This window comes from Callorhinus ursinus, unplaced genomic scaffold (assembly GCF_003265705.2).
Source record: "Callorhinus ursinus isolate GAN/ISIS: 27379988/994484 unplaced genomic scaffold, GSC_fseal_2.0 scaffold6, whole genome shotgun sequence".
NCBI classification, from domain to species: Eukaryota; Metazoa; Chordata; class Mammalia; order Carnivora; family Otariidae; genus Callorhinus; species Callorhinus ursinus.
The window spans coordinates 59766486-59781799 of record NW_027397068.1 but is presented as its reverse complement, the minus strand read 5'-3'; the positions used below and the strand labels follow the sequence as shown (position 1 = coordinate 59781799).

Genomic DNA, 15314 nt, shown 5'->3' with positions numbered 1-15314 from the left:
GCAACCACTAATCTACTTTCTGTTTCTTGGATTTGCCTATTCTGGACATTTCTTATAAATGGAATCATACAATATGTAGTCTTTTGTGACTGGCTTCTTTCACTTAGCATAATGTTCTTCTAGCTCATCCATATTTAGGTTTCAACATGAACTTTTGCTTGGGGAAAAAAAAATGACACATCATTCTAAAGTACACGTCCAATTCCACATCAAACATTCTTTAGCTAAAGACATTCCAGACATGGAAGAACAAAGCAAAACCAACCAACCAACAACCAAAAACCCCATCTCCCACGAAACAAAATACAAAAACAAATAAAAAGTACCTACCTACTTCCCAAAAAGTTATAGCAGGGGCTGAAGTTAATTGTGATGATGCTCAAATTTAATATTTGAAAAAAAGCGCAATCTCATGCAGAAATAGCATATTTTCATTTCCTCAGGAATTTTCATATCAAGGGGGAAAAAAAAACCTCCACCAACACTTACAATCTAAATGCACTGAATTCACCAATGCTATAAACTTTATGTAATATTAAAAGAAAAAGTGGAAAGTAATTCAACCCACAAAAACCAGGTGTTATATTCAGGTTAGCAAAATGTAATTCTTTAGTTGAAAGAGAGCCAGGAAAATGAATTACACCTATATTCTCACCAAAAAAAGTTAAAAGGTATTTTTACATATTTGGTCTAATTTGCTACCTATGACAGTACCTAATATCTCTCTATTTCAAAGCACTAGAGCAATAGTTTGGTAAAAAGCAAACAAGAGGACCACCCACCTAGCGTAATGAATATAATCACATACAACTCTATCTTCAAGCTAGGTATAATACTTTGTTCTCTTTCTTTTTAAAGCAAATAACGATTGATATTATGAGCTGAGAATGAAATGGAAAGAATCACTCATTACTACACAAATTATCCAACATTTTAAGTGATCCATGTATTTCTTGAAAGACTAGGTTTTTATTTATTGCTGTTAAGAAAAGAAAGAAGGGAACAAAAGATTTTGTAGATCTCATTATATGAGGGAAGGGGAACATAAGGGCATAGAACTCTGCACCTTATAAATAGCTTTCCTTCATTCTCTTTTTACCATCAAGGGTGGTAAGATTAGCATTACTTTTTTGACCCCTCCGAAAGCTGACACTAAAGCTTTCAGACCTACAAGTCAATAAGGAGAAAGCTGCTCTTGCAAACCTGGGTTGTTTTTGTTTTTTTTTTCACTATACCAGCACTATATCCCTTCTCCTAGAAAAATGCAACAGTTCTAAGTTTTGTAAGAGAAAGAACCCATAGCCGTCGACTAAAATACCTATTATTACATTAAGCTACCCTGTGGCTGATTTTTACCAATTCATATTGAAATGTCATTTTATGACTTTTAAATTGTATGTCCAAGACACGTTTTGTATAAGTAGAATTAGAAAAAAATTACACATGAAAGAGAAAAAAGAAAAAAATTAAAATTGTCTGCTCTTTGACCACCTAGGGATACCCACTCTTAAAATGTTTGTGACTGGACTGATTTTTAAATTCTTTTTCTTGTAAAACAAAACACAGATATACAAAACGATACACAACAAATGCATGGCTCAGTGAATATGTAAGTGAATATGTAAGGCAAGTACCATCCAGTCAGGAAAATGAACTTTGCCAGACATTCCAGAAGTCCCTTCCACGTGCCTTGTTCCATCCCTTTCTTTCCATAATAACCATTATCTTCATTTTTATGAGCAACAACTACCTTGTGTGTAAAAAATACTTTTTCACCCCGAAGTCTATCCCTAGATACTTTAGTTGCTCATTTCAAAAAATCTGATATATTTTAACTCACTTTTAATCTACAGATTTCTCCTCCATACTTGCCATTTCCTTACAGTTTATCTGTTGGAAAACACAGGCAATTTGACCTAGCTAAACTTTGCTGATTGCATATTTTTGGTGCAGTTCAGCAAGTTCTTCAGTCCTCTGGATAGCATGCAAACTGGCAGCTGAATCCAGAGAATGCATCAGCTTCAGGGATGATCTGGCAAGACCATCAGTAGTGTTCAGTAGGCACATGATGTCTGGTTATCATTATTTTGTGAGCCTAGCAGATTTCATGCTAAATGCCTATATCCACTCAATGGGGGTTTCAAAATGGTGGCATTCTAATTCTATCATCCATTTTCACTTATTAGTTGAAATAATTATATGAAGGCATGGCCCCTTGTCCACTCTTTGGCCACTCAGTAATACAGTTCATTCAGGAAAGGCAGGATTACATGTTTGATTTTTCCCTTTTATGGACCAATTTCCCCAGTAATACATTCCTATCATTCTCCAAAGATGACCAATTTTTTAAAATTATTTTCATGTATCATTATGAACTTGTAGATTTTTAACATATTTGATGGGTTTTTGGTCCATTGCAATTATTATCATTATCGAAGATCAAATTGTCCTATCTTTGGCCAGTAGGCACCCCTTCCAGTTAACCCCACTTCGTTTAAATTCTACAGGTAACAGTACATTTAATGGTCTCTACCTGTCCTTAGGATGTTATTTCTTCAGTTATTTTGTTTTTCTGAAGCTTGGTCTCTAGTAAATCTTCAAGAAGTACTCATAGGACCAATATTACCTGAGTTCTTGTATATTGGTGATAATTTTCCTGTGTCTTTACTAGATACTAGAAGGCTGGTTTTTCTCAATATAAAATCCTTGGCTCACATGCTTTTTTCTCCTGAGTTTCTCAAAAATGTCCTTCCATTGTTCTCCTTCTTTCTTTTCTTACAGCAATAAAAACCTAGTCTTTCAAGAAATACATGGATAACTTAAAATGTTGGATAATTTGTGTAGTAAAGAGTGATTCTTTCAATTTCATCCTCAGATCATAATACCAATAGTTATTTGGCATAAAGCTTTGCTGCTGATCATTTAATTTTCTTTCCTTTTAAGTCACGTTGTTCGTTTTGTTTAAATGACTGGAAGATTTTTTTTCTTTGACTTTGAAGTCCAGTAATTTTATCAGAACATATTATAGTATTGGTCACTCTGAGTCAATGTTCTCAGGCATGTGATATACTCTCAGAATACAGTTTCACCTTTTCTTTTTTGGTGGGAAGGAAGGTTTTTCTTGGATTTTTATTTTTAGTATTTGTTCTGTCTTACTCAGGGTTTCCTATTCTGCATTTCTATTATTCATACTTTCAATTTTTCCCCTATCTTCAATATTTGTCATTTTCTCTTGGATCTTTTATATTGCTTCCTTCATTTCTTTTTGACTTTTAAAGTTTGTATCTTATTCACCTTCTATTTCTCTCAAGATATTTAACTGTTCTGTTTATTAAGACTAAAATTAATTAGTCTTAACTTTTGAAATGAGTTTTCCTTTTATTTCTAATTCTTTCCTGAGTTCTGTCACCTCACCCTTTCCAAGATTTTCCAGTTCTGATTTATGGTTTCTTTCATGTGTTGGATCATTTTCTTATGCTTATTTTAAAATAGTAGGTTACAGTTTTGACCTGTTCAAGGAGCACATATTTCTGGTATGCTTTACTATACTTATATTATTTGGCTCATATCATTTCCTTATAATTGCTTTATATGAGATTTGATCTTGATACTTTCTGCTGCTCAATTTTGTCATTGTTGTGAAATTAATTTTACTAATTCAGGAAAGCTTCATGCAGGTTCAGGAAATCTGCTCTAACTTCACAGGGTTCCTTCTTCCATTGCTTTTGCTGGGTATTCAAAAATAGGGCACTTGAGTTTGGGGATTTCCTGGTCCTATTCCCTTGCCCTACTTTGGACTGGACCATTTCTTTCTTTCATCTCTGTTGCTTTGACCTGCTATGTTGGTGTCATTCCTAGCAGTTTATGTAGCCTGAGGCTCTTTTCCTGGAGGGAAGCCCTGGCGGGGGGGGGGGGGGCAGGTCTAAGGACTCCAGAAGCCCAGAGCACCCCAGCACCTTCAGACCTTCCCCTCTGGGCCCCTCCCAGGTTCACAGCTCTGCTCCCAAACCAGCCCTTTGAGCTCTCCACTGAACACCTGCTGTTTTGGGGTTCTCCATTTCTCAGGCACCTTGCTTCCTTTTCTTTTATCTTAATGATATCTTCATGCAGGTATTATGGCTAGGGGTGGCTTGTCAGCACCCAGATTTATTTTGGGGGATATCTTATTACCTAGTTTTATTGTAAATGTTGGCCAGAGAGTTGGCTATTTGTCTAGTTGCTCTCTTTTTATGTAACTAATTTAGAAATGGGAAGAAAATGACAAAGACAAAAGATATTGAAAAACTCTACCACCATCTCCCCCAAATCCTTCTGGCTTGATTTTTAACAAGCACATAAGAACTCACATATCCAAATGAAGACTGTCTTTCAAATTGTCATTTTTGGAAAGCTAATGAAGGTGAGTCACTGTGAAAAACATTTTAAAACTAAACCTACACAGACAAGTGGGCATGTGAATACTCAAAATTATACTTCCCTCCACTATGCTGCTATTAAGTAGCACAGAGATAATGATGAAAACTTATTTGGGTAATAACAAGTAATTAGTTCTCAACTTGCACCCCACCAACTAACAAAAATGAATGCATGAAATATAAAAACATGTTGCTGAATTACAAAAGCTTTCCTGGGTAAGTCTGTGCATGTAACTCTCTACCAAAACCTTAAAAACGCCTGTGTAAATTGGCATCAGATGATTTTTCACTCGAGTTCTATTTTGCCAACCAAAGTTGGTAGTATTTTAAATTTTCCTTCATTTTATTCCTTGACTGAGGACAAATATAGACATCATATAGAGCAAATTTAGAATTAATCCATTTGTTTTACTTGTGTTTATATATCTACATATAAATCCATATGTATTATTCTACATATCCCTGTTCATGTTTTAAACTATATATTCTTATTGTAAATGCTGACACCTATGTATTATTGAACTTCAAAAACATGGATATATGACTGAGAGTCTTTTCCTTCTTATTAATGTGAATTACAAGGAGCAACAAGGCTAAGGTACAAAAGAATCTAGAATTTAGATATGCTAACCCTCACAGTATTGTAGTCAAGTAGATCCTTGAATAAATTGCTTTACTACTTCAGCTCAAAAAACTCCTCCTATTAACATGAAAGATCCACAAGGAAAACATAAAAAGGACTATTAACAATGATGTCAAATAAGCTAGAGGCCAAAACATCCAACTTCTAAATACTTAGCAATTTAAGCAAAACACCAAACAACTGCATATAAAAAAGCAAAACCATATTTAGCTAAAATCTCCCCCAAATTCCTTTGGTTAGCTCATAACTTGGGATGGCAATATCATCTAATTCTTTAACAAATGCTATTGTTAGAGCTTTAACCATTAACTACAAAAATGAATAAATCTTAGACGCAGTAAAAAAAAAAAAAAAAGGAAGTACAAAGAGGAAAACCAAGGTTATATAAGAAACAACACAGCCATTTGGCACATAGGCAGAATAATTAAACACTACCATTTGGATATTATGCACAAGTGCAAAAATCACTGTTGAAAAGCATCATCATTAGCAAGATTTATTTCTTAAACATAGAAGTCAATAATCTCAAATGGTATATGCATACTTCTAAGGAGTCCATCATGATCACAGGACTTATCTTAAAGACGTTCCAATATTTTTTTTATAATTGCAAAAACAACTTCTCAAGATTGATTTAAGTTTCACTGATCTCAAAAAGTTGAAATTCAGATACACTGAACTCCATGAATAGGAGGAAATCAGTAAGACAAGCTTGGAGCCTTTCAAGTTCTAATGGAAAAACATGAAACTAAAAAATTAGCATTAACAGAATCACCAAGGGGTCAAGAATAAGTAGGGTAATAAGGTATCCAAAGGAAAATGGATGTTGTCCAAACCTCAACTTAAGAGCTAATGACACACTCTAAATGCACTGCACTTACTGGGAACACAGGGTAAGGTGAGCAAGAACTGCAAAGCCACTTCAGGATGCTGAGGTCAGAGAAGGAGCGATGATGCTGCACATTGAGCCTGCTGGCAAATGTCCCAAGTCTCATCTGATGAAGCAAGACTGCCAAAAACCAATGACACTAAAGCGATGTAGAACTTTCCAAAGAATGAAATAGCGTTTTCTGATATTTGATTTTCATAGTCTTGCTAACAACATATAGTTTGCAAAGAAAAGATGTGATTTCACTTTAAAAATAAAGCTTTTTGCAGCCCAGGGATAAGTCCTACTTCATCGTGGTGAATAATCCTTTTAATGTACTGTTGGATCCTACTGGCTAGTATTTTAGTGAGAATTTTTGCATCCATGTTCATCAAGGATACTGGTCTGTAATTCTCCTTTTTGATGGGGTCTTTGTCTGGTTTGGGGATCAAGGTAATGGTGGCCTCATAAAACGAGTTTGGAAGTTTTCCTTCCATTTCTATTTTTTGGAACAGTTTCAGAAGAATAGGTATTAATTCTTCTTTAAATGTTTGGTAGAATTCCCCTGGGAAGCCATCTGGCCCTGGGCTTTTGTTTGTTGGGAGATTTTTGATGACTGCTTCAATTTACTTAGTGGTTATAGGTCTGTTCAGGTTTTCTATTTCTTCCTGGTTCAGTTTTGGTAGTTGATACATCTCTACAAATGCATCCATTTCTTCCAGATTATCTAATTTGCTGGCATAGAGTTGCTCATAATATGTTCTTATAATTGTTTGTATTTCTTTGGTGTTGGTTGTGATCTCTCCTATTTCATTCATGATTTTCTTTATTTGGGTCATTTCTCTTTTCTTTTTGATAACCCTCCTACACTGTTGGTGGGAATGCAAGCTGGTGCAGCCACTCTGGAAAACAGTATGGAGGTTCCTCAAAAAGTTGAAAATAGAGCTACCATATGACCCAGCAATTGCACTACTGGGTATTTACCCCAAAGATACAAATGTAGTGATTCAAAGGGGTATGTGCACCCCAATGTTTATAGCAGCAATGTCCACAATAGCCAAACTATGGAAAGAGCCAAGATGTCCATTGACAGATGAATGGATAAAGAAGATGTGGTATATATATACAATGGAATATTATGCAGCCATCAACAGGAATGAAATCTTGCCACTTGCAATGACGTGGATGGAACTGGAGGGTATTATGCTGAGTGAAATAAGTCAATCAGAGAAAGACATGTATCATATGATCTCACTGATATGAGGAGTTCTTAATCTCAGGAAATAAACTGAGGGTTGCTGGAGTGGTGGGGGTGGGAGGGATGGGGTGGCTGGGTGATAGACATTGGGGAGGGTATGTGCTATGGTGAGCGCTGTGAATTGTGCAAGACTGTTGAATCACAGACTTGTACCTCTGAAACAAATAATACATTATATGTTAAAAAAAAAGAAGAAGAAGATAGCAGGAAGGGAAAAATGAAGGGGGGAAATTGGAGTGGGAGACAAACCATGAGAGACTATGGACTCTGAGAAACAAACTGAGGGTTCTAGAGGGGAGGGGGGCAGGGGGATGGGTTAGCCTGGTGATGGGTATTAAAGAGGGCACGTACTGAATGGAGCACTGGATGTTATACGCAAACGATGAATCATGGAACACTACATCGAAGACTAATTATGTAATGTATGGTGATTAACAAATAAAAAAATAAAACTTTTTTCTTTTTTTTTCTTAGTAGAAAATTGATTTTTCTACAGTGTCTAGAAATACTGAAAGTACAAAACTTTGGTTTATTCCCCCATATATTTAATTGATATTGGCAAGAATATGCTTGAAAATGTTGCTTTAAAAGTAACATGCACTTGCTTAAAAAGTACAATACAAATGTGTTTTAAGTGTTATTAAAGTAATAAGCTGTTTCCCATAGAGGTATGTTTTTCCTGTCCTCCGCTCTTCTTACCAAAATCTCAATGAAACTATCAGGGCAAACTAGTCCTATCCGAACCTTGCACATAACCAGAGAATTTGGTAATGATTCCACTCCCTCAATTTGAATGCTCGGAATAGCTGACATTGCAGACTTTTCTAGCAATACAATTTTGCAAACATCCCATCTCTTCCCCCTGAGCTAACACATCTCTCAAACCACCTTCTTATTCTGGCTCACACTTTGGTTCCTTGTGCCTGTATTTGCCAACAAGCAAGTACCCTATTCCCTCCCCATTTCTCCTTTTCTCTCCTGGACCACTGTCCCTCCCCAGATGCACACAGCCTCTGATTCGTTACTTCCTTTCCCCAACATCGTGGACGCTGTGTTCTTTGATGTATAAACACACTCCACTACATCTTGTTCATATCTGCAACCTCAACCCCTCTCTTTCAGTGAATCTTGATGCCCCTGGGATAAAACATCTCCCCTACCACCCTTTCCATGATGGACTGTATAATCTCTCTCCCACAAAGGCCAAGAATAAAGGAGGTTTACAGCATTTTGCCCTTAGCCTCAGCCTTCTCACCAACTAAAACTAATGTGCCTGCCCACTCCCCTTTGACCATGGGTGGCCAGACCCAGCTACCACCTGTCACCTTCCAGAGACATACTGATGGTCTTCTAAATGCCACCTCATCTCAAAACCTTTTATGTTCCACATTAGCTACATACTGGGGTATGTCCAAACCTCAGACCTCATCACTACTCAAAACATTATTTGGTTCCAAATTTCTAACTTGGAAAAAAAAATGTTACCCTTGCTCCTACTTCTTTAATACGAACAATCCTCTTCTTTTCCCCACAGCCCTTTAACCCCTTTTGGGATTTCTTCAGTATGGGGACAGCCCAAAGCAATCCCAGGATCATTAACACCCTTGTATCATTCACTCCCTTGGCCTTCAACTCTATCTACCATCCTTTAATTCCAAAGTGAGCAATGATGGAGTCAGTGAGTGCAAATCCTTGCCAATTAACCTCAGCTGCACTCCTATTGCAAGGTAGCAATCAATTTACTCATCTCTTATTGACTCATGCTTGCCCCCAGTAGCAATTCCAAACGTTTTCCATGCTCCTGAATATTTAATCCTATCTAGCTCTCGCTCACTGGCAGCAATTGCATAAATTCTTATAAATCATACATGAAACTCATCATCCTCTCTCTCTAGTTTAAAGGGCTAGCTTTTACACAACTGATGAATTATTGAACACTACATCTGAAACTAATGATGTATTATATGTTGACTAATTGAATTTTTAAAAAGGGGGCTATCTTTTTTCTATGTCCTAACATACAAAAATGTGTCTAATGTGAATTAAATTTTGGTTATTTGCAACAGAGAATATAAGCAATTTCTTAAAAGATAAAATTAGGATCACTTTCATTGTGAAATTACACGACCACAGACTCTTATTCCAATAAAAAAGAAACTGAAAATCTGCACATCTTTAATATAAAATGTCACTATTTTTTAAATAAATAATAACCCCTGAATTCAAACATGTAGGTCACAGGTAACAATAAAAAATTTTGACTATTATCTTGATCCATAAACTTAGTCATTTAAAAAAAAATACATAGTCCTAAATTTCTCCACATAGAGGTCTTTACTTTCCTTCATTGTATTTTCACTCTATCTTCAGTCCCCGGTAAAATGCCTATATAACTGGATACTCAACAAACATAACACTCCAGCAAGCATACAGGACACAGTTTGCTAATGTGCCAAATTATGTATATTTCCCTAAGACAGTAAAATCACTAAATCCAGGCCACCAACTTTGAACAAATCACCTTTTCTAAGACTTAGTTTTCTCTTTAAAATGAGAATGAATTAGATGACTTCTCAGATCTTTCCAGCTTTAATATTCTATCATTAGTATTTATAACGTCATTTTGTGAGCCAGCTTTAAGCGTAGTAAGAAAAAAGGAGTTAAAAAGAGAGTGGAGGGGATAAAAACACATGGAAAACAATACAAGATAATACACAGTCAAGTACTAACTGGTGAAACAGAAGCTACTGCTAGAGCCCACAGGGTGAGGCGTCCTAGGAGGGGAAGCCGGAGCACGTTGGGGAGATTTTACACACACAGTGAGAGTTGAGCTGTTTTTGTGAAGGGGTGGGATTTGGAGGGATGGAGAGAGAGTGGTGACAGGGATGAAACAGAACCTACATCATGTCGCTGTTTTAGATGAACTCTTACTGAGCGTAGTCACTGTCCTTAAACTCCTCAAATGTACAAAGTGGGGTTAGAGAATGGTGGAAGAAAATACAAGTTTAAAAAAGTCATTTTCGAGAGAAACAAGAATTCTACTTCACTTCTGTATATAGATGTTTTACTATCAGTTTCATAAAATGCCTTCATAAATTATGATAGAGAATTCACACACCATTAGTCGGCTTACATCTGAAGACAAACATTGTCACAGCCAGCTGATGTGTTTGAAGAAATATTTCTGGAGCTTTGAGGGTTTAAAATAAGACTTCAGAAAACCTTTAACAGTAAAACATTCAGATTCAGGAAGAAGGAAGTTGAAGGGGAAAGAAATGAAGTCAGTAATATAACTAGAGCACCATCCCCACCACGAATGGAGATGCTCTATGAGAAATGCAAACGTCAAGATCTGCATGGAAAGGTTTCACCTATTTGCATGCAAGCGGTGCTTAATATCATTGCATTGAAAAACTCAGATTTGAGTTCCTTTTCTAAGACAGACATCAAATGAGTTTAGGGAATGTTGGGTAAAAGACAGATGAAGTATAAAAAAAAGAGCTTACTTAAAAGAGGAGAGCAAAAATTCAAAGAATGTTGATGAAAAGAAAGAAAATTAGAGAACCATTAATTATTAATTCATTACTATTCAATTCAAGAGTATACCGTTCAAAAATTCAATTTACATATATTTCTAGTTACTTTATCAAAAGCTGTGGGGTCAAATGCAGAAAATAACCTGTCATAAGATGATCTTGAGTAGGTTGTTGATTAAGATCACTACATAAACTCCAGAAAGAGGCAAAGGACCTCCCAAAGCACACCTACAAAAAGGAAGCCATCCTTTACAATGCAGGAGAAGCCATGATCTCAGACAGGACAACAATGACTTTGCAAAAATCTATGTAACAAGAAGAGCTTTGGGTAACCTACAGATTTCATTTTAAAATGAGTTTTTATGTACCAGTGAAATACATCAGTGTATCAGTGATTCGCAGCATTTCCAAATGCCCAATGACTATTGTTGAAGAGATGTAGATTTCAAATTGTGTGGGTATTTTGCAAAATCATTAGGAATTATATTTAAGACTTAGAAAAATAGTAATTTTATACATCTTTACTTATTTTATACATCTTTAAACATGTCATCATTTTTATACATCTTCAATGTATATTTACTTTGTGATTTTTCCCATTTTTTGACATTAGGTCTTTATAATGTTTCCTAAATGCCTACTTCTAATCATGCAAATATTAATACTATACTTCTCCCCAATTTCTTTTTTTTTTAAGATTTTATTTATTTATTTGAGAGAGGGAGAATGAGAGACAGAGAGCACGAGAGGGAAGAGGGTCAGAGGGAGAAGCAGACCCCCCGCTGAGCAGGCAGCCCAATGTGGGACTCGATCCCTGGACTCCAGGATCATGACCTGAGCCGAAGGCAGTCACTTAACCAACTGAGCCACCCAGGCGCCCTTCTCCCCAATTTCTTATAATGACCAGCAGGGTTCTGTACAATCTGATACCGCCTTTCCCTTTCATCTCATCTCCTACCATTCTCCCTTTGGTGGATGGAGAAATTCACCCGTTGCTTTCTGTTCCCCTGTCATTCCCACCTCTTTCTTTCCCATCTGCCTGGATGTGTGACCTGTGCAGTTGCAGGGGTCCCACACACACAAGCTCCCTAAGTTTGGGTTAATGCTCCGCTGTTGCCATCTTAAAAGTTATAAGACATTTTGAACAAGGGGTTCCACCTCTTCACGATACTCTGGGCATTTCAAATGACATAGCCGGTGCTACCCACCACCGCTCCTTGTGGAACATACTCCATTTTTCTTCTGTGTTCCATCCATGCCAACCTCTTTCCCATCTCCAGACTTCTTCTGTGTCTACTGTTTCTTCTCTGAAATGTGTTTCTACTAGTTCTTCACATACCTGCTTCTTTCTCATCCTTCAATCTCAACTCAAATGTTAACTTCTCTGGCCGACCTTCCCTGATTTCTTTATCTAAAGTGCCTCCTCTAATCTTTTATCTCATTATCCATTTATTTCTTTAAAGGCGCTTACTATAATCTGTAATGATCTCATATATTTGTTTCCTTGTTCCTTGTCACACATTCCCTACTCCTAAATGGAAAGTAGCAGGAGAGACAGTAATCTTGTCTATACTGGTAGTACACTGATGAATTAGAGTGAGAGCAGTGTCTGACACAAGGTAAGTACTCAATGTTTATTTGTGGAGTGAATAAATATGTTAATCATAGTAATAAATGGTGCTTCATAAATTTTCTTGGAGGATCTTTATCCTAGTTAAAGTTATTATGCATTATGGGTATTTCATCTATTATAATCCTGCAGCATTTTCTAGAGATTTCCTCTCCAATTATGGGGTACCTATTTGAGATAAGATACCCAAGACTGTGAGATTTATATGTGTGTATTTTATAAGCATTGCTGTTTTTCTGTCAATTTATAATCCAAAAAGTAACTCAATTCCCTAAACCTAAAGAAAATGTACAGCTCTATGAATAAATTTTGGTTCACTATTTGGAAGGAAGCTAAAAAATAGCTCTTGACAGCAAATGAAGATAACTTCAGAAAAAATAGCTTTAACTCAAAGAAACAATAAGAATCAGTGTCCAACGCTAGCAAGGCTGTAATGAAATCAGGATATTAACAAAATGTGATAATAATGTAAAGAGGTATAAACATCTTTTGGAAATAAATTGACATGAAGAATTTTGGCCATAAAAATACTCATATTCATCAACCCATGTCATTTATTTCCAGTATTTTATATTATGGAAATATAATTTATGCAATATAGAGAAAGCCCTATTTTCACAAAGATATTTATATGAGTGCTGTTCATGGTATCAGAAAATTGAAAATAAACTTGTGTCCAAATAAATTTGAGGGAGTGGTTAGATAAATTTTAGTAATTTACTCAATTAAATATTCTGTAACTAGGAAAATTACAAGGGGAAAGCATTTACTCTACCATATGTTCAGTGATTAAAGCAGGATCAAAATAACATAAATATAAAAATAAATCTAATCTTAACAAAATCAGAGATTTGATTTGATTCAGGAGCTAGATTTATGAATTTTTCACTTCCTCTGTTTTCTACTTTTTTTGCTAATATAAAAATATGTAATTATGAAAACGTATTTTAAATGTGTCTAAAAGCGACATGGTTTCCATCACATAGTATCATTTTCAATGCAGGCCAGTGTGAGCTCTTAAAAAGAGCTTGCTACCAAGAAAGTTAAGTTTAAAATCAAAACACAGATGTAAATAAAATGTAATAAATTTTCTCAAAAAAGTGGGATTATTCTATGTTAATGAATTCAACATAGATGTATTTGTTTATAAGAAAACAAAAAACACAAAATAGTTAAGCAATCTTAAAAGTGATTTTTTTCCATAGAAATTTAAGTCTAAATATATTGAGTAATTTTGACGTTAGTTATTTCAAAAGCAATATGACATTTAAAAAAAAACAAGAGGGGTGCCTGGTTGGCTCAGTTGGTTAAGCATACAACTCTTGATTTTGGCTGAGGTCATGCTCTCAGGGTCGTGGGATCGAGCCCGAGTCGGGCTCCTCACTGGGCATGGAGCCTCCTTAAGATTCTCTCTCTCCCTCTTCCTCTCTTCCCCCCGACAAACAAACAAACAAGAAGTGGCTCAGTACTCACAGGTATACAATATTCCACCATTGGGTAATGTAATTTGTGACCTTTTGCTGTTCGACCCGAAAAAAAGCAACTCTGGCAGACATCATAGTTAAAATGCTTTAGGCTTCTATACCTAGAGAAAAGAAAAGAAAATTCATTAGCTTGCATGCCTATTATTTAGTCCAAATCACTCATTGGTGGTAAGGAATGCCATTCATCCAAAGCACCATGGAAATAAAAGGTAGATTGGCCACTAAATGTGCAATTTTCTTAGTATCCTAGCTCCAAATTAGAGCCAAGAGAATCTTGGATTTCACAAGGGAAATTAATGAACCCACCTCCCAAGTGAAAAAAAAAAAAAAAGGCAAATTTTTGGAATTCAAGTCTCTAAAGCATGTTTCCAATCGGTTTCAACATTATGTGAAGACAAATATCCACATCAGAAGATTTTCTGTAATGTGTGAAAGTGAATGCAAATGGCCGAGGAGAGTCATGTTTATTAGCTTGACACATCAAATTTTTAAAAATCAATTACACCATCAATAAGAAATGAATCTCAAAATTCCCTGACAAAGCTTCCTCCAGTGAGGGTGAACAGCAGGTTAATCAACTTCACAACAACTTGGGCAGAAGTAACACAAAGTGATCTGGTCACTTCTCAGTATTTAAATGTCGCTTTCTGACTACTAAGTTTGACCCAAAGGCCTTGCAACATCACCAAATTCCATCGGGGCCATGTAAGTATAATGAGTCACGCAATTATCATGCATGAACATTTCTGGGATCTATGTAAATAGAAATTCAGAAAAATCTCTGGTTCTGGAGCAGAGTGGTATCAATAACAGTAACAATAATAATAAAATAAGCTTCATGTAGTAGCTATAAGAAGGAACGCCATTTTCAGAGAGATGGAATATGCTAAGCATCCCATTTATTGAGGATACAACCCCCCAGTGGGAATCAGTAGGAAGGGATGAATGCTGAAATTGCAACAACAGAACCGAAAACAGTCTCCTGCTACCACGGGCAACAGATCATCTCACCTGAATCCAACAATTGGACATTCTTTACAGATGTTGCATTTAGCCTGATGCTTTGCAGTCTCAGCTGCTGCCACTCGATGTAAAACGGGCAGCCAGACCATGGACTGTGGTTCCAGACGCATCCAGTCTATAAACTCTTTCACGCTTATCTCTGGCTTGTTGTTATTCTGGTAAAGAAACACATATATTCAAAGTGAAGAAAACCTCTTCGTTTAAACTGCAGCAGCTGTTGCTGTATAATCTTCTGAAGATCTATATGAAGTGAAAGGTAAGTTATAGAACTCTTTCCAGGTGAGTTAAATCATAAAATATTTAAGGTTCTTCATGGAGGGAAAATTCTAGAATCTAAAATTAGAAAAAGCAGAAATTATCATATAGGAAGAAGAAAAAAATCCCAAGACCTTAATAGGCTCAGATTTAAAACAAACAAACAAACAAAAACCCCAAACCGCACAATTCTAGGTACTAT

General features: G+C 36.0%; 1 protein-coding gene across 17 annotated transcripts in view; it reads right to left on the bottom strand.

Moving 5' to 3' along the window:
* Window positions 1-15314, bottom strand: part of UTRN (utrophin) — a 498468-nt gene that overhangs the window by 32616 nt on the left and 450538 nt on the right. For all 17 annotated transcript variants that reach the window (XM_025866206.2, XM_025866193.2, XM_025866194.2 and 14 more), the window contains 2 exons: window positions 14846-15012; window positions 13824-13935 (listed from right to left, as the gene is read on the bottom strand). In XM_025866206.2, the coding sequence (XP_025721991.1) occupies window positions 13824-13935; window positions 14846-15012 (279 nt within the window). The remainder of the gene's footprint in view (window positions 1-13823; window positions 13936-14845; window positions 15013-15314) is intronic.